Source organism: Budorcas taxicolor, chromosome 18 (assembly GCF_023091745.1).
Source record: "Budorcas taxicolor isolate Tak-1 chromosome 18, Takin1.1, whole genome shotgun sequence".
NCBI lineage: Eukaryota > Metazoa > Chordata > Mammalia > Artiodactyla > Bovidae > Budorcas > Budorcas taxicolor.
Genome location: NC_068927.1, coordinates 20362644 through 20376082, shown reverse-complemented (window position 1 = coordinate 20376082; position 13439 = coordinate 20362644). Strand labels below are relative to the sequence as shown.

Here is a 13439-nt window from a genome sequence, read left to right as displayed (position 1 = left end):
AAATCAAGGAGAAACTCAAAGGGCACTATAAAGCGATTGATAACTGAAGTGACACTCGAAATATATTAACATAGATGTGTTCCTGGCAGGTTTGTCAGAGTGGGTGTATATGTGTGTGTGCACAGATATATAAACACGTATGTGAATACCCCAAACATAAATGTATGTGTTAGTTGCTCAGTCATGTCCGACTCTTTGCGACTCCATGGGGTGTTGCCTGCCAGGCTCCTCTGTCCATGTGATTTTCCAAACATTAAATAGAGCGTATAAATCAAAGAGCTTCCCAGGTGGCTCAGTGGTAAAGAATCCACCTGCCAATGCAGAAGACGGAGAGATGCAGGTTCAATCCCTGGGTCAGGAAGATCCCCTGGAATAGGAAATGGCAACCCCCACCAGTATTCTTGCTTGGGAAATCCCATGGACAGAGGAACCTGGCTGGTACATTGATTTCATGAAGTTTCAAAGAAATGGATACAACGAGCAAGCGATTGAGTATACACACACACAAACAAAATAAGAAAAACAGAAAAACGAACCCCAGGTTCGTCATGACCCTGAGAAGTTACCTATCCTTTTTGAGCTGCAGTTTCCTCATTTGAAAAAAAATGGGGGAATAACCTGACTCTCTAAGCGGTGCCTTGCTGGGCTCGAGAGAGCACCTGTCCACTGGGTCAAGGAAGGTGGGCCCGAGCCAGAGAGAGCCTCCAGGCAGCACCGGGTCCTCACCCCCAAGGCCTCTAGGGCTGCGGAGAGGAGAGAAAGCACCATACCCCTCCCTCAAGGCATGCTCTGCACACCCCGAACCCGACGGGGAGACAGAGGGCAGGAAACCAGCCCATGGGCGTCCCTGACCCGTCAGCCTCTGAGCACCTGCTGCAAACAGGCAAAGTCCCTGTCTCCTGACCCCCGGGGCGGGTTAGGGGTGCTCTCACTCTACTTTCAGCCAGGGGAACCAACTCTGCGATCGCAAGCTACTTGTCCAAAGCCTCCTAGCTGGGATGTGAACTCTGAGCTGCCCGCTCCAAGGCCCAGGCTCCTTCCGAGCCCCACATGGGCATCTCCTGATGTGTGCTCTGTCCAACCGCAAGGCCGTGAAAGGCACACACACAGAGCCGTGCACACGGGGCCACATACAGCCAGTCCCTAGTCACAGGCAGCACTGGCCTTACCATTCTCTTCTTCTTTCTCTAAAGATACCCAAGACTTAGTTGCTCAGTCATGTCTGACTCTTGCGATCCTATGGACTGTAGCCCACCAGGCTCCTCTGTCCACAGGATTTCCCAGGCAGGAATACTGGAGTGGGTTGCCATGCCCTTCCTTCTCCAGGGTATCTTTCCGACCCAGGGATCAAACCTGGGTCTCCCACATTGCCGGCAGACTCTTTGCCAACTGAGCCACCAGGGAAAACCCAGAATCTGCCTGCAATGTGGGAGACCCAGTTTCGATCCCTGGGTCAGAAAGATCCCCTGGAGAAGGGCATGGCTACCCACTTCAGCATGCTTGCCTGGAGAATTCCATGAACAGAGGAGCTTGGTGGGCTATAGTCCATGGGGTCGCAAAGAGTCGGACATGACTAAGCAACCACCACTTTCACTTTCAAAGATATGCTGTACACATTAGTGGATTACAGATTCTGAGAAGCCCTATAAGAAAGCAAAGCTGCTGAATTAATAAACACGGCTAAACACTTGCCAGTCTTCTTGGTTCATGAGGCTCTTTTCTCATTAAATCTCTAATGAATCCTCTTTGGGAAATGCTGACTCCAACATCTCAACTCAGGGACCTTCCCCCAAGAAGCATCATGAACAGAGGTCACTGTCTGCCCCTTTCCTGACAGCCTGGGAGGTCCCTGAGGCTGGGGCCCAGCTCCCCCACCACCACCTGACCCTGGGCTGGGTTGGATGGGCACACGGGGACCAGCCCTGAGTCTGACCTTCAGGGTAGGGTGCAGGGAAGACGGGAGGAGACCCTGCGCTCAGGCAGTCTCCAGCTGAGGAAACAATCCGCCCTGGGGAAGAGAAAGTGGAAGAGAACACTAACCAACCAGGAGAGACCCTCCTGTCCTACTTCCTGCCTCTCCCATGCCTTGCTTCAAAGTGCCCCTGTCTCAGTCTCCCCACCTGCTGCAAGCAAAGCAGTGCAAGGGACACAGACCTAAGGAGCTCTGCCTCTAAGCCCTCTCTGGGCCTGATTCCTCCCAGGGCAGGAAAGGCCCCCAGGGCCTGCGAGGTCCCTCCTCGCTCAGGTGACCAGAAAAGTTAGCTGCAGAGAGGTGAGCGGGACAGGCAGAGGGATAGGCACCCCCACACAGAACTCAGCAGGCCCTGCGGGGCTCGCAGCCTCCCCTTGCACCCACGGAGCCCAGCGAGGCATCATTGCTGAGTCCGGCTCCCGAAGCCACTGCCCAGAGACCCCCACCAGAGAGCCCAGCCCTCACCCAAGGTGCCGAGACCCCCCTTCCTCGAGGCTTCCTGAGAATGGTGTAAGGTCAAGGGGGCACATCAGGGGGGAGAAGGGGGAGGGCTGCCTGGCGAAAGCCCAGCCCGGAGCCCGGAAGAGCCCTTCTGCAAGGGAAGCAGCTACAGCCGACCTCCTCCACACCCCCTGAAACCACAGCCCGGCTTCCGGAGCCGCAAACACAGGGGCTCAGGAGCCCCTCCCCACGGCTCTCCCCCGAGCCCAAGTGCCCCCATTCCTAGCCCACCCCTTCCCTTCACAGACTGGTCTTCCAGAGCCAGGCTCCCCTGGGCACTGGCAGTCGCCGTGATGGAGCCTAAGTCCACGGCAGCCACATGCCCCCCCAAACCCAAGCCTCCCCTGGGATCTTCCCCAAGGCCTCCCCTCACCTGTCTGCCGCCCCATGGACAATGAGCTCCGTCCTACTCACCCCTGCCCAACACGGTCCTCCAGTGCTTCCTGAGGCCCTCTTTGTGGCTGTGAGATTTGACTTTTTTCGGTTCCCCAAACAAGCCCCACCCTTCTGTCTCCAGGCTCAGGCAGCCTAAGAGAGCTGCCTACCTCTCCACCCCCTAGCTCCCTCTGCCTGGCAAACTCCTGCACGCCCCGCAGAGCCAGGCTGAGCGGCCACCTCCTCCAGGAGGGCTGCCCAATCTGGACTCAGAGCCTGTGCGTCCCACCACAGCACAGAAATCCTGGCCTGTCACTGCCTCTCCCAAGGCCGGTGTCTGGCCACACACTGCCCCGCTCTCAGGACCCAACACTGCCTGGCACACAGAGGACACTCACACCCCAAACTCACAAACTGAGTCAAAAACAGCCTGCCCTGAACTGTGGAGCCTGGGCCCCAAGCCTGGTGTCACTAGTCCTGTCTGCATGAGCTTTGGCAGGTCACCTGCCTCTCAGGTCTCCAGATTCTCACCTGAGCGATGGAACAAATACATTCCCTGGCTCCCCGGCCTGTTCTGGCAGTGAAATGACCTAATGGCTATGAAAACTCCTTATAATATCCAGAAACTTCTCACGGGGAAGGGGGCTGACCTTGCGGTGCTGTTTCTACCTCAGCCCAAGGCCCGTGTGCTGCCACCCAGCGGGTGCTCACTGGGCTCCTGCTCACACCAGGTACCAGGTGAGGTGCTTGCTGGAGCTACAACAAACACGATGGGTGCAGGGTCCCTGTGAGCTCCTGCTGCGGGGAGGGCAGAGACTAGACGCGGGCCACATAAGCCCCTCGAGGCAAAGAAATGCCAGGGTGGGCGAGGGCAATTGTGAACCCAGGAAAGCCTAGTGGTCGAGAGCACAAGCTCTGAGACCCAACAAGCAAGAACCCCAGCTCCACATCAGAGGGGCTGGGTGACCTGAGGCACATTAATTAACCTCTCTGGGCCTCGGTTTCCTCATCTGCAGGATGGACATGTGATGGTACCTAAGGCCCAGGGGCCTGACCCAAGAGGCTGGCACCCAGGGAGTGCCATTACTTGGGGCCACCCCAGACAGCTCCACACAGAAGGGGTGGGCTGGAGAGACTGATGTCACTCCCACTCCGTCATCCAGCCCAGAAGAGAGAGAGAGAGAGAGGGGTGGGCCTTGCGGGGCAGGAACACAGCTGAGGACCAGGGTGCCTGCGACAAAGACCTCACAGCAAAACCTCACTTGCTGTCAGCCCCCAAAAGGCAGCTCCTGTCTTCTCTCAGAAAACAGACTGGCAGAGAGATCCCAGGGTGCCAGCCCTTGACCCAGGCCTGCCTGGGAGGCGCAGAGGCACCCCTTCCCCAGGGAACCTGGGCAGAGGCTCCAGGGAGTCTGGGTGTTTCAAAACAAGATGCTTCCCCATTAGGCCAGGGCCCCATTAAAGTAATGCCTCCAGCCAACTTCAAAGAGCTCCTCCTCCCAGAGCCAGATGGGGGCTTGAAGGAGAAGCCAAGGAGTAGGGCTCAGGGAGCAGGGATGGGCAGACCCGTGGGTTCCCTGGCCCGCACGGCAGGGAGGTGGGTGGGAAGCAGAGTCAATCTGCCTACTGCAGAGATGGGGAGACTGAGGCAGGAAGATGGGCTGGCAAGCCCAAAGCCACAGCTCCCTGCTGAGTGAGGCCAGGGGAAACGTGCCTCCAGCACAGCTCTGACCGGGGAAGCACACCAGCATCTGGGCCTGTTTCCCCACCAGTGTAGGGAGGGGACCACACCTGGCCCTGCCCCCACTCGGCCAGCCAGCGATGGCCGGAGCCCGGACCCAAGTCGGCTGCACCTGAGGTGGTGAGCTAAGCCACTTTCAAGGGCAAGGAGGCTTGGATCCTGAAGACAGAGCCCTTCACCCAGTACTCTGGGTCCCAAAGATGGGGGGTGGCACCACTGCCTGCATCTCCCCTGGGGGCCTCCTGATGCCTGAAAGCCAGGCCCGCTTCGCTGCTCCCCACCCACAAGTAATACAAGTTCCCCCTGGGTCACAGGCACCCCCCTCCATCACTCCCCCAGCCCAGCTCAGCAGAAAGCGAGAGGAGGTGGGCCTGGGGGCCAGGATCCCGTCTGAGGACCAGGGTACCCGCAACAAAGGCCTCAGTTTTTTTTTTCCATCAGTCACGGCTGCAGGTAACTTCCTTCGTGGTCCAGGGGGGTGGGCGGACAGAGGCACAAAGAGGAGCAGGGAGCAAGGGGGTGGGGGCTCCTGGTGCCCTCGTCTTCTCCTGACCTCAAGGACTCCTGAAGCGGGAAGGGGTGACACAAGGTATGAGAAGGGGGCTGAAGTGGGGAAGCACTCTGGGCAGAGGAGGCTGCAGGGGCTGCCCAGGTCAGGGGCAGGCCCAGAGTTTAGCAGACAGAACCAGAGGTGGGGGCAAGGATTGGGGGGCGGGGAAGGGCGAAAGCCAGGAGAATGGGTTTGAACACAAACGGGACAGGAGGAATGGATCCATCTGTGTGTTAGGGGAACACAGGAACCCCACGGGCCTCGTCTCCAGGTCAGCTGTCCCGGCCCCCCTTCACCCAGGGTGGGCTCAGTCTAGCCCCCAGCACAGCACTCTGCTCAGAAAACACCGATGGAGCAAGACCATCAAAGAGGTCAGCAGACAGAGGGAGAAAGGGCGACCCTGGGCGTCACGGGGAGAAGGTCGCCAGAGAGGCGACTTTCAGCCATCTTTCGGTGCAAAGGTGACTTTTCACAAAGGGGGCTCGTTCAGCCCGCCCCCCCCCCCCCACCCTGAGGCCCTGTTCTTCTAGAGGCGCAGTGGGTGGGGACGTGGGGAAAGGGGCGTGTGGGGAGCAGAAGTGCCGCGGCCCCGCAGGCCTGCGTGGGCACTGGGCAAGGCCCCGGCCGTGACGGAGCCCCTTGCGAAATCCGTGGGCCATGGCAGGCTGAGCTGGATGCCGATGGCTGTCAGGTGGGCACCGGGCCACCCTCTTTGGAAAGTGATGGCAGGAGGAACCACAGGTGGGCGAGTGAAGACTCCACAAGTGAGCCTGGGCTAGGAGGGCGGGGGCAGAGCTGCTAGGCCCCTCGGGCAGAGGAAGGGGGCTCGCCACTGCCGGGAACATCGAGGCCTGAGTTTGCTGGTCTCGGATGCCTGGGAAGCATTTTTCAGGCCTTTAAGTTTACCAGCAACCTGCCTGGGTGCTGCCACTTCACAGAGCAGAAAACCGAGAACCCAGAGACTGTGACTACCCCAAGGGCTACAGGGAGGCCCCTCAGCAATGCCCTTCAGCCAGCCCTGCCCAGCGCCCCCTCCCCTCCCGGGTTCCCTTCTCCAAGGATGCCCACCCTCCCACCCAAGGCAGGACGGGGGAGAGAGCCCCAAACACAGCTGCACGCCAGTAACGACGACAAACACTTCCGCATGGGCAGCGGCTTCTCCGTGCCGGCCACGCCATGCACGCCCCTTCCTTTAATTCTACAACTACCCAGCACGTTGGGTACCATGCGTGACCCATTTCACAGATGCAAGAAACTAGCTCAATCCCCTGCTCATCTTGTACACTGCCAGGAGAAGGCGGAGGGGGTACTGAACCCAAGCCTTAATCCAGCTCTGCCTGGAGGCAGGGGGCTGGACCCGACGGCCTCCAGAAGACCCTGCTTCTCTGGCTGCTGTTCTGATACCAAGGCCTCACTCACCGAGCCAAACTACCTCCCAGCTCTTGGCTACTGAGGTCTTTCAAAGGAAAGGAAATGCCGTTGGCACTTCCTACTCATCCCTAAGACCTGACCCCACCAAAGGCTGGACGTGGCCACACTGACGCAGATGGGGGGACCCCTCTGCCGGCTTCCTCAGAGACCCTGAACTTTCCCGGCCAAGTTAAGCACTGACCTCAGCCTAGGCAATGAGATGTGGATGCCTGCCTTTAGCTCACTATGAATGTGCCCACGGCAGGAGGAGAAAGGTGAGGGACAGGCCCGGCCACCCCTTGGTGACCCAGCAATGCCGGGATAGCAAGTCACAGAAAATGCCAAGGGCTGGGTCACGCACCTCCCCACGGAGGCAGGACGCCGGCGTGCGTCCAGGGACGCAGGCCCCGCTGAGGCGAGAGCCCTGCCTCAGCCCCGGGCACCCCGAGCTGGGGGCAGACAAGACCCTCCGCCAGGAAGGCTCGCCCCACCGGCCCTCCAAAGCCACCCAGAGCCTGTTCGGCGCGCTCCCCCACCAGCCCCTCCAAAGACGAGGCGCAGCGTCCCGACCCCCACGCCAGGCCTCAAACGTGGCGGCTCGCCCTGAAGGCAGCGCACGCCAATGGATGCCCCAAGGACCGACTCCCTGTGTGACCCAGGACAAGACCTCGGGCTTCCCCTCCACAAACGGAGGGCAGACGACACTACCACACCGGGCGGTGGGGGTTGGAGAGGGTGGGTAGGCAGGGAATGGGTTAAACCAATAATTACAAACTGTAAAAGGGGCGCACGTCCCCAAAGCAACATCAAGTCGGGCCTCTGTCTCCTCTGGAAAAGCACCTTTGGCTTTTTGGAAGCCCCATTTTTGCCCCCAACCCCCACCCCCACTGCACCAGCCCCCATCCCCAAAGGGCCCACAGGAAGCCTGCCTTGTCCCCAGACCCAATTCTGGCAACGAGGCCCCACGACTGCCCTTCACCCCCTACCTCGCCCCTGGGAAAATGGTCGCCAGCAAACAGTCACTTGTTTCAGCGAATTACCCCTGGAGACTCCCCCACGAAGTTCACACCTTCCCCGCTGAGGGCAGACACGGCACAACCTGAGAGTCCTCCTCCCCCACACCCGGAGCCACAGGAAAACTCCAGGAAGCCCAGGGCCCATCTGGAGGGGGAGGCCCGCGGCCGGGTCAGAAACCAGGGCTCTCAGATGAGCCTTCCAGACCCCACACCCCTGGACGCCCACACTTCCTGTGCAGCCAACCCCGCTGCACTTCCTCTTAAGTCTCCCCGTTTCATTTCTGTGTCTTCTTTAGCCCTGTCCAAGCCAAAAATACATGCATGAAGTAACAGGTCCTATTTACAGATTTTTTTTTCCCTGAAACACATTAAAACGAATACCTACATTTTAAGCACGTTCATCCACATGGCTAAAAGCAGCTGAGGAGCAGGGCCCTCGCTAACCTTAGAAACGGTGGTCTAGTCACCCCTCACGTGTCCGTGGTGGAGAGAGCCGGTGACAGCCCACGGTCACACAGCTATTGCAGGCAAAGCCAGTCTGGGCTGCGGCCGTCCATCCAGGCCTTGGGGCCAGGCGGTCTGTCTCCTGGAGGTCAAGCCCAGCCCTCCGCTTTCTCTCCCCCTCCCTATCCTCTCCCTCAGGGGCTGGCCAGGCAGCGGAAGCCCGCAGGGCCCGCTGTCCTGACCCCCATGTGATGACATGGACAAGAGGGCTTGCTTTGCCCTGTGTCTGTGTCTGGATGAATGGGCAGAAAGATCCAGGAGGGCCCACTCCCCATGGTCCCTATTGCTCGCCCCAGAGCTTTGGGCTGAGAGGACTTGGAGGGAAGGAGAGGCTGCTCCGTCCACTTTCTTCAGGTGTCTTGGTTGTCTCTCGGGCATGCGTCACTTTCAGAGTGTGGCTTTGGTTTATTTCTGTTCTTTTTTTCAATCTAACAAAATAAATTCAATTGCTCTTCCCTCATTCACTTTTACTTTCACTGAGAAAAGTAAAGTGTACTTGTAAATGTACAGCTACAACCTTGAAAAGAAAGGTGGACACCTGAGAGTCTGTGGGTCACGGCAGTCTAGGTGGGCCGAGCCAAATGACCCCCACCACAGCCGTAACAGCAGCTTCTTGTCAGGCTGAGACACGTCAGTGACCTTGTCCAGGAGCCCCCACACCTGGCCATCCAAGGCCTCCCCTACCGCCAGTCCGGATCGTGTCCACCCATGCCCCGGCCAGGCCCGCCTGGTGGGGAGGGGTGCTGCCCGGGGGCCCCAGGCTTCTAGGACAGATGGCGCCCCATCCCCTCTGCCCTCTTTACCTGGCTTTCTTCCAGGGGCCCCCCAGCAGCTGGGCCAGGGTCAGAGCCCGCTCAGAGTTGACCGTCGCCTGCCCCTCCTTGGCCAGCGCCCAGACTCACACACGTGAAGCCTCCTTCCACCGGCTACCTAATGAGAGTGACTCACATCTGGACCCACAACTTCCTGCTCTGGTGGTGGGAGCAGCAGAAAGGCTAATGTTGAGCCCTCAGCTCAGCCCCCTCCCAGCCACAGCAAGAGCCCTCGACAGAAGTCGGCGGAGCCGTCAGGCCAGGCTCTCAGCTCCAATGACCTCATGGAAATTGGAAGCTTTAAACTGGAACAATTTTCATAAAGTAAAAATAAAACAAGCACCCAAAGCCTGCATTAGAAGCCTGGTGATGCTGGCTGGAGGCAGGGGGCGAGTGGCACCTTAATGAGCAATTAAGAGGTGACAGAAGCCTGCCAGGGAGCCTCTTCCTGGCTCCGCCTCTCACACAGGGCCCTGAGCCTCAGTTTCCTCACCCACACAGCGAGGGGGCCTCATCCCTCTCTGAGAGGTCAAAGGTCTCCAGTCTGGCTTGCCACCTCTCCATCTCACAACTGCACCCCGCCCCGTGCTGGGGCCAGGCCAGGGGCCAAGGTTAAGGCCCCGGGTTGGAATCCCTATTCCAAAGAGCCCCCAGACAACCCCAGCACCCCTGCATCCCTGGAAGCCACGCATCAGGCTCCAGTTTCCCCTTCCACTTCGGGCCTCAGCTTCCCTTCTGGAATGGTGGGGTGCTCAGCAGTGAGGCGGGAGATAGGAAGGGAGCAGGGTGCACAGACGGCCCCAGATGGAGGGGGAAGCACCCCCTGGTCCGCAGGGAGTCCCCTGAACATGTGATATGGGGACCTGGGGTCATTTTCTACCTTGTATCCTGACAGTAAGCCCTATTGTTCAGTAACAAAGAAGGGTGTGCTAAATCGCGTCAGTCGTGTCTGACTCTTTGCAACCTCATGGACTGTAGCCCGCCAGGTTCCCCTGTCCAGGGGATTCTCTGGGCAAGAATACTGGAGTGGGCTCCTCCAGACAAGAGAATGGAGCCCAGTTTTCCCAGCCTTGCCCTCCCCAGGTCTCCCCTCCAGCTCCTTCCTCAGAGGAGGCACTCTTCCCTGCCAGCCTGCGGCACCCTGAGCCCCAGTCACTGGGCACTTGGCACCCCACCCTGACGCCAACTGCGAGGTCCCAGCAGGCAGGACCTGGGGTCAGCATTTAAACAGTGTGCTGGGCACCATGCCCAGCCTCAGGAGGAGGTCCTGCTATCATGCCCATTCTGTAGAGAGAAAACTTGAGACTCAGAGAGGCTACTCACTTGCTCAAGCACACACAGCTGAAAAAAAAAAAAAACAACAACAACAACGGGAAGAGCCAGAACTGAGTCTCAGGTCTGTCTGACTCTATAGCTGGTGCTTTCAATCACTGACATTGTGACCCTCCCCAGGGGCAATGAACAAACGGCTTCCCTGGAGACAGGCTGCTCCTGCTGGAGAAACTCCCCCCAGGGAGCGGCAGCTGTGGGCTTCCTCAGCCTCAGGCAGGGAAGGCTGGCTTTCCTTCACTCAAGGTGCCAGGCGCTCAGGACAACTCGCCCCTTCCCCTCTCACTCCGCAACATCCCCCCTCCTCCCTGTGGGCAGGACCCCTCTCGGGTGCTGGGGACACAAGCGTGACTTGGACACACCCCCTGCCAGGCCCACTTTGTGACAAGGCACAAAGATCTGGGAGGGGCATCCTTGAAGGTGAGATACACGGTCCAGAGCTCAGGGGACAGAGCCCTCACCCACCTAGAGGAGGAAGAGGCCCACAAAAGGGTGTCTCAGGCCAGGGAGATGGCCCACTCAGTGCCTGGCTGCTGCGTGGGAGCCACCAGTCCACACACGAGAGTGGCCAAGCTGTGAAATGGTGGGCAAGACAGAATAGAACTGCAGCAAAAACAAGGCAGACACGGTTGGCAGTCGGCCAAGAGACAAATAACGCCGAGCACTGAGAAAATAGTTTGGCCCCAGTTGACAAACCCAGATGTCAAGCCCTTCCCCCTAGGGAAGAAACCCCACAGCACCCCAGGCAGATGTCTGGGAGGGAGTGCGGACAAAGAAACCATCCGTACGAGAGCTACCACACCCCAGGGTAGCCCTGAGAAGGGTCCAAGCAATCAGGCTGGTGATTCACTCTCATGACAGTCCTTTGTCCCATGAATACGGGATGAAGAGGCCGAGAGCTCTGCAATCAGAGTCCCCATCGAGTGACCTTGGCCCAGTTGCATTACCTTGGCCCATCGTAAAGTCAGGGTGACATCATCCAATGCCTTGGGAGGCTGTGAGGGTTAAGTGAGAAACGTGTGTCGGGTACACAGGAAGTGCTCAATGATAGCCGAAGATAAGGAAGGCCAGACAGAGGGTGTTCTCCACATCCTGGCTCTACTCCATGCCTGCCCTGGTCAGAGACCTTCCATGGCTTCTTGGTGTCTCCTGAGTCAAATCCTGGCTCCTCCACTTGACCCACCCCCATGCCTGGCCCAAGTCATCTCTGCGGCCTGATCTCCCGTGACCCCACGATCCAGCTGCCTCACCCCGCCGTGCCCTGGCTCAGGCCTTCCTGCCACTTGGGATGGCTAAAATGCTACTCATCCTGCCAAGACAAGGACAAATGCCACCTTTCCAGAAGCAATGTCCCATCGTCACCTTCTCTGGACCACAGGGCTCTCCTTAGAGGATACACACTGCCATATTCCTTCTGTAGCTTCCACTTCCAGTAACAGCTCCCTGTTCCTATGGGTAGTCAGCCCTTTGGGGGGGTGGGGGGCTCCTGGTCAGTGTCCACTGGGGAATGGGCAGGTGACTCTAAATGCTCAATTCTGGGACTTTTGTAGGAACTCAATGGAAAAAAAAAAGATGCTCTCATTTCACTAGGCTGGGAGAATAAGAGCTGGAAGCTGCTGGGGCCACAGCGGTAGGCAGCCCCAGTGACCCTTGCCTCCTGGTGTCCATGCCCTTGTATGGTGCCCTCCCACATCACCTGGGTGACCAACAAAATGCGGTAGACATCACATGCTTGTCTTCCAAAGTTATGAAAGATACTGCGGCTTCTACCTTGCTCCCCCTTGGATTACTCACTCTAGGGGAAGCCAGCCAGCATGTCATGAGGACGCTCGAGCAGTCCTGCGGTGAGAACTGAGGCCTCCTGCCCACAGCCACCATCGACCTGCCACCCACACGTCTGAGCCAACTCGGAAGCGCACCCTCCAGCCCCCGTCAAGACTGCACTGACGCGCTGTAACTGCAGCATCCCTACCTGATCGGGAGTGACGGGGGGAGGGGTCACCTCCTCTCTTCCAGCAGGCCATCCCCCCGCAAGCACCAGGCACTCAAGAGCCCTTTGTACATTTCTGCCAAACTGATCTGCCCCCAGAGTCTTCTAACAAGAATGCAGAGCAGAGAAACAGAGCCCACTCTCCGTGCAGACAGCAGCACTCACTTGGCCTAGAGGACAGAGCAGTCTGGCCCAGTACTGGCATCAGGCCTCCGGGCTGCCCCTCCTTCAGGCCCTCAGCTCTTCCACGCTCTGGGCCAGGGGGACCAAAGTGAGATCCCCAAGGAGACAGCCTCGCTGAGGCAGGCACAAGCTTGTGTCACTCACCCTCCTCCGAGATGGACTCTTCACACTGCTGAGATGGGGCCCGAGGGGGTTGCATTCCGCTGCAGCGACTCACCTCCGGCGCCTCTGCCTTCGTCTCTTCTGGGCTGACTGCAGGCTCAGAGATGTGCTAAGATCCCTTCCCTGCTCAGGCGGGAAACATATGGAGATGCTCTGGCTCACTCCTTCACTTATATCCTCCAAGTTACAAGATGGAACAAGGGCCTTCACTCCTAATCAGTGGTGGTCCTAAGGGGCGACTTGGGGTGAACTACCAAACCACTCCAAAAAAAACACATGTGCTAAGAAGTAAACAGCATCTTTGTTCCCAAAGTCAGCTCCCTTAGCCACTGTCCCGCCCGTGTAGAGATCTAAACAGCTGCTGCTTGTCCCAGGTCCAATACCAGACAAGGAAAGATGAACAACCGTGCATCCTGTGGGTGGCACAGCCTACCAGAAGGCAGGGGGCTGGCTCCCATGACCACCTCCGGCCCCAGCCTCTGCCAGGCCTCCAGGACAGGACTTTGGACAAGGAAAGGGGTAGGCCCGGTCACAGGGTGTTGAGCAACTGCAGAGACTCCTAAAAGAACAGATGTGAAAGCAACTGCCCTGCCAACCAAAAGTCCTTATTTCCTTTGAAAAACTCGGCAGCTGGGCTATACCCGCGGCCGCCTGTCCTTCCCCACACCCTGCCTGGTGTGAACCACTGAGGGACAGGGAGAAAGACCACGTCCCTCCCTACAGATCCTGGGAAGGAAGTTATGGAGATTCCACAAGGTGAAAACAGACCCGTGTGTAAAGTTCCACCTTTCATTTAACAGTAGCACAGATGTACATACACGTGTGTGTGTGTGTGTGTGTGTGTATATTTTTTTTTTTCCCCACACAAGAAAGCCTGAAAGGATATACTCCAAA

General features: G+C 58.4%; 1 protein-coding gene across 1 annotated transcript in view; it reads right to left on the bottom strand.

Moving 5' to 3' along the window:
• The window catches only part of ADCY7 (adenylate cyclase 7), a 51029-nt gene extending 38417 nt beyond the window's left edge, over positions 1-12612 (bottom strand). The window contains exon 1 of the mRNA XM_052655902.1: positions 12528-12612. Coding sequence (XP_052511862.1) covers positions 12528-12582 — 55 coding nt within the window. The 5' untranslated portion in view covers positions 12583-12612. The remainder of the gene's footprint in view (positions 1-12527) is intronic.
• Between the last annotated feature and the right edge of the window lie 827 nt (positions 12613-13439).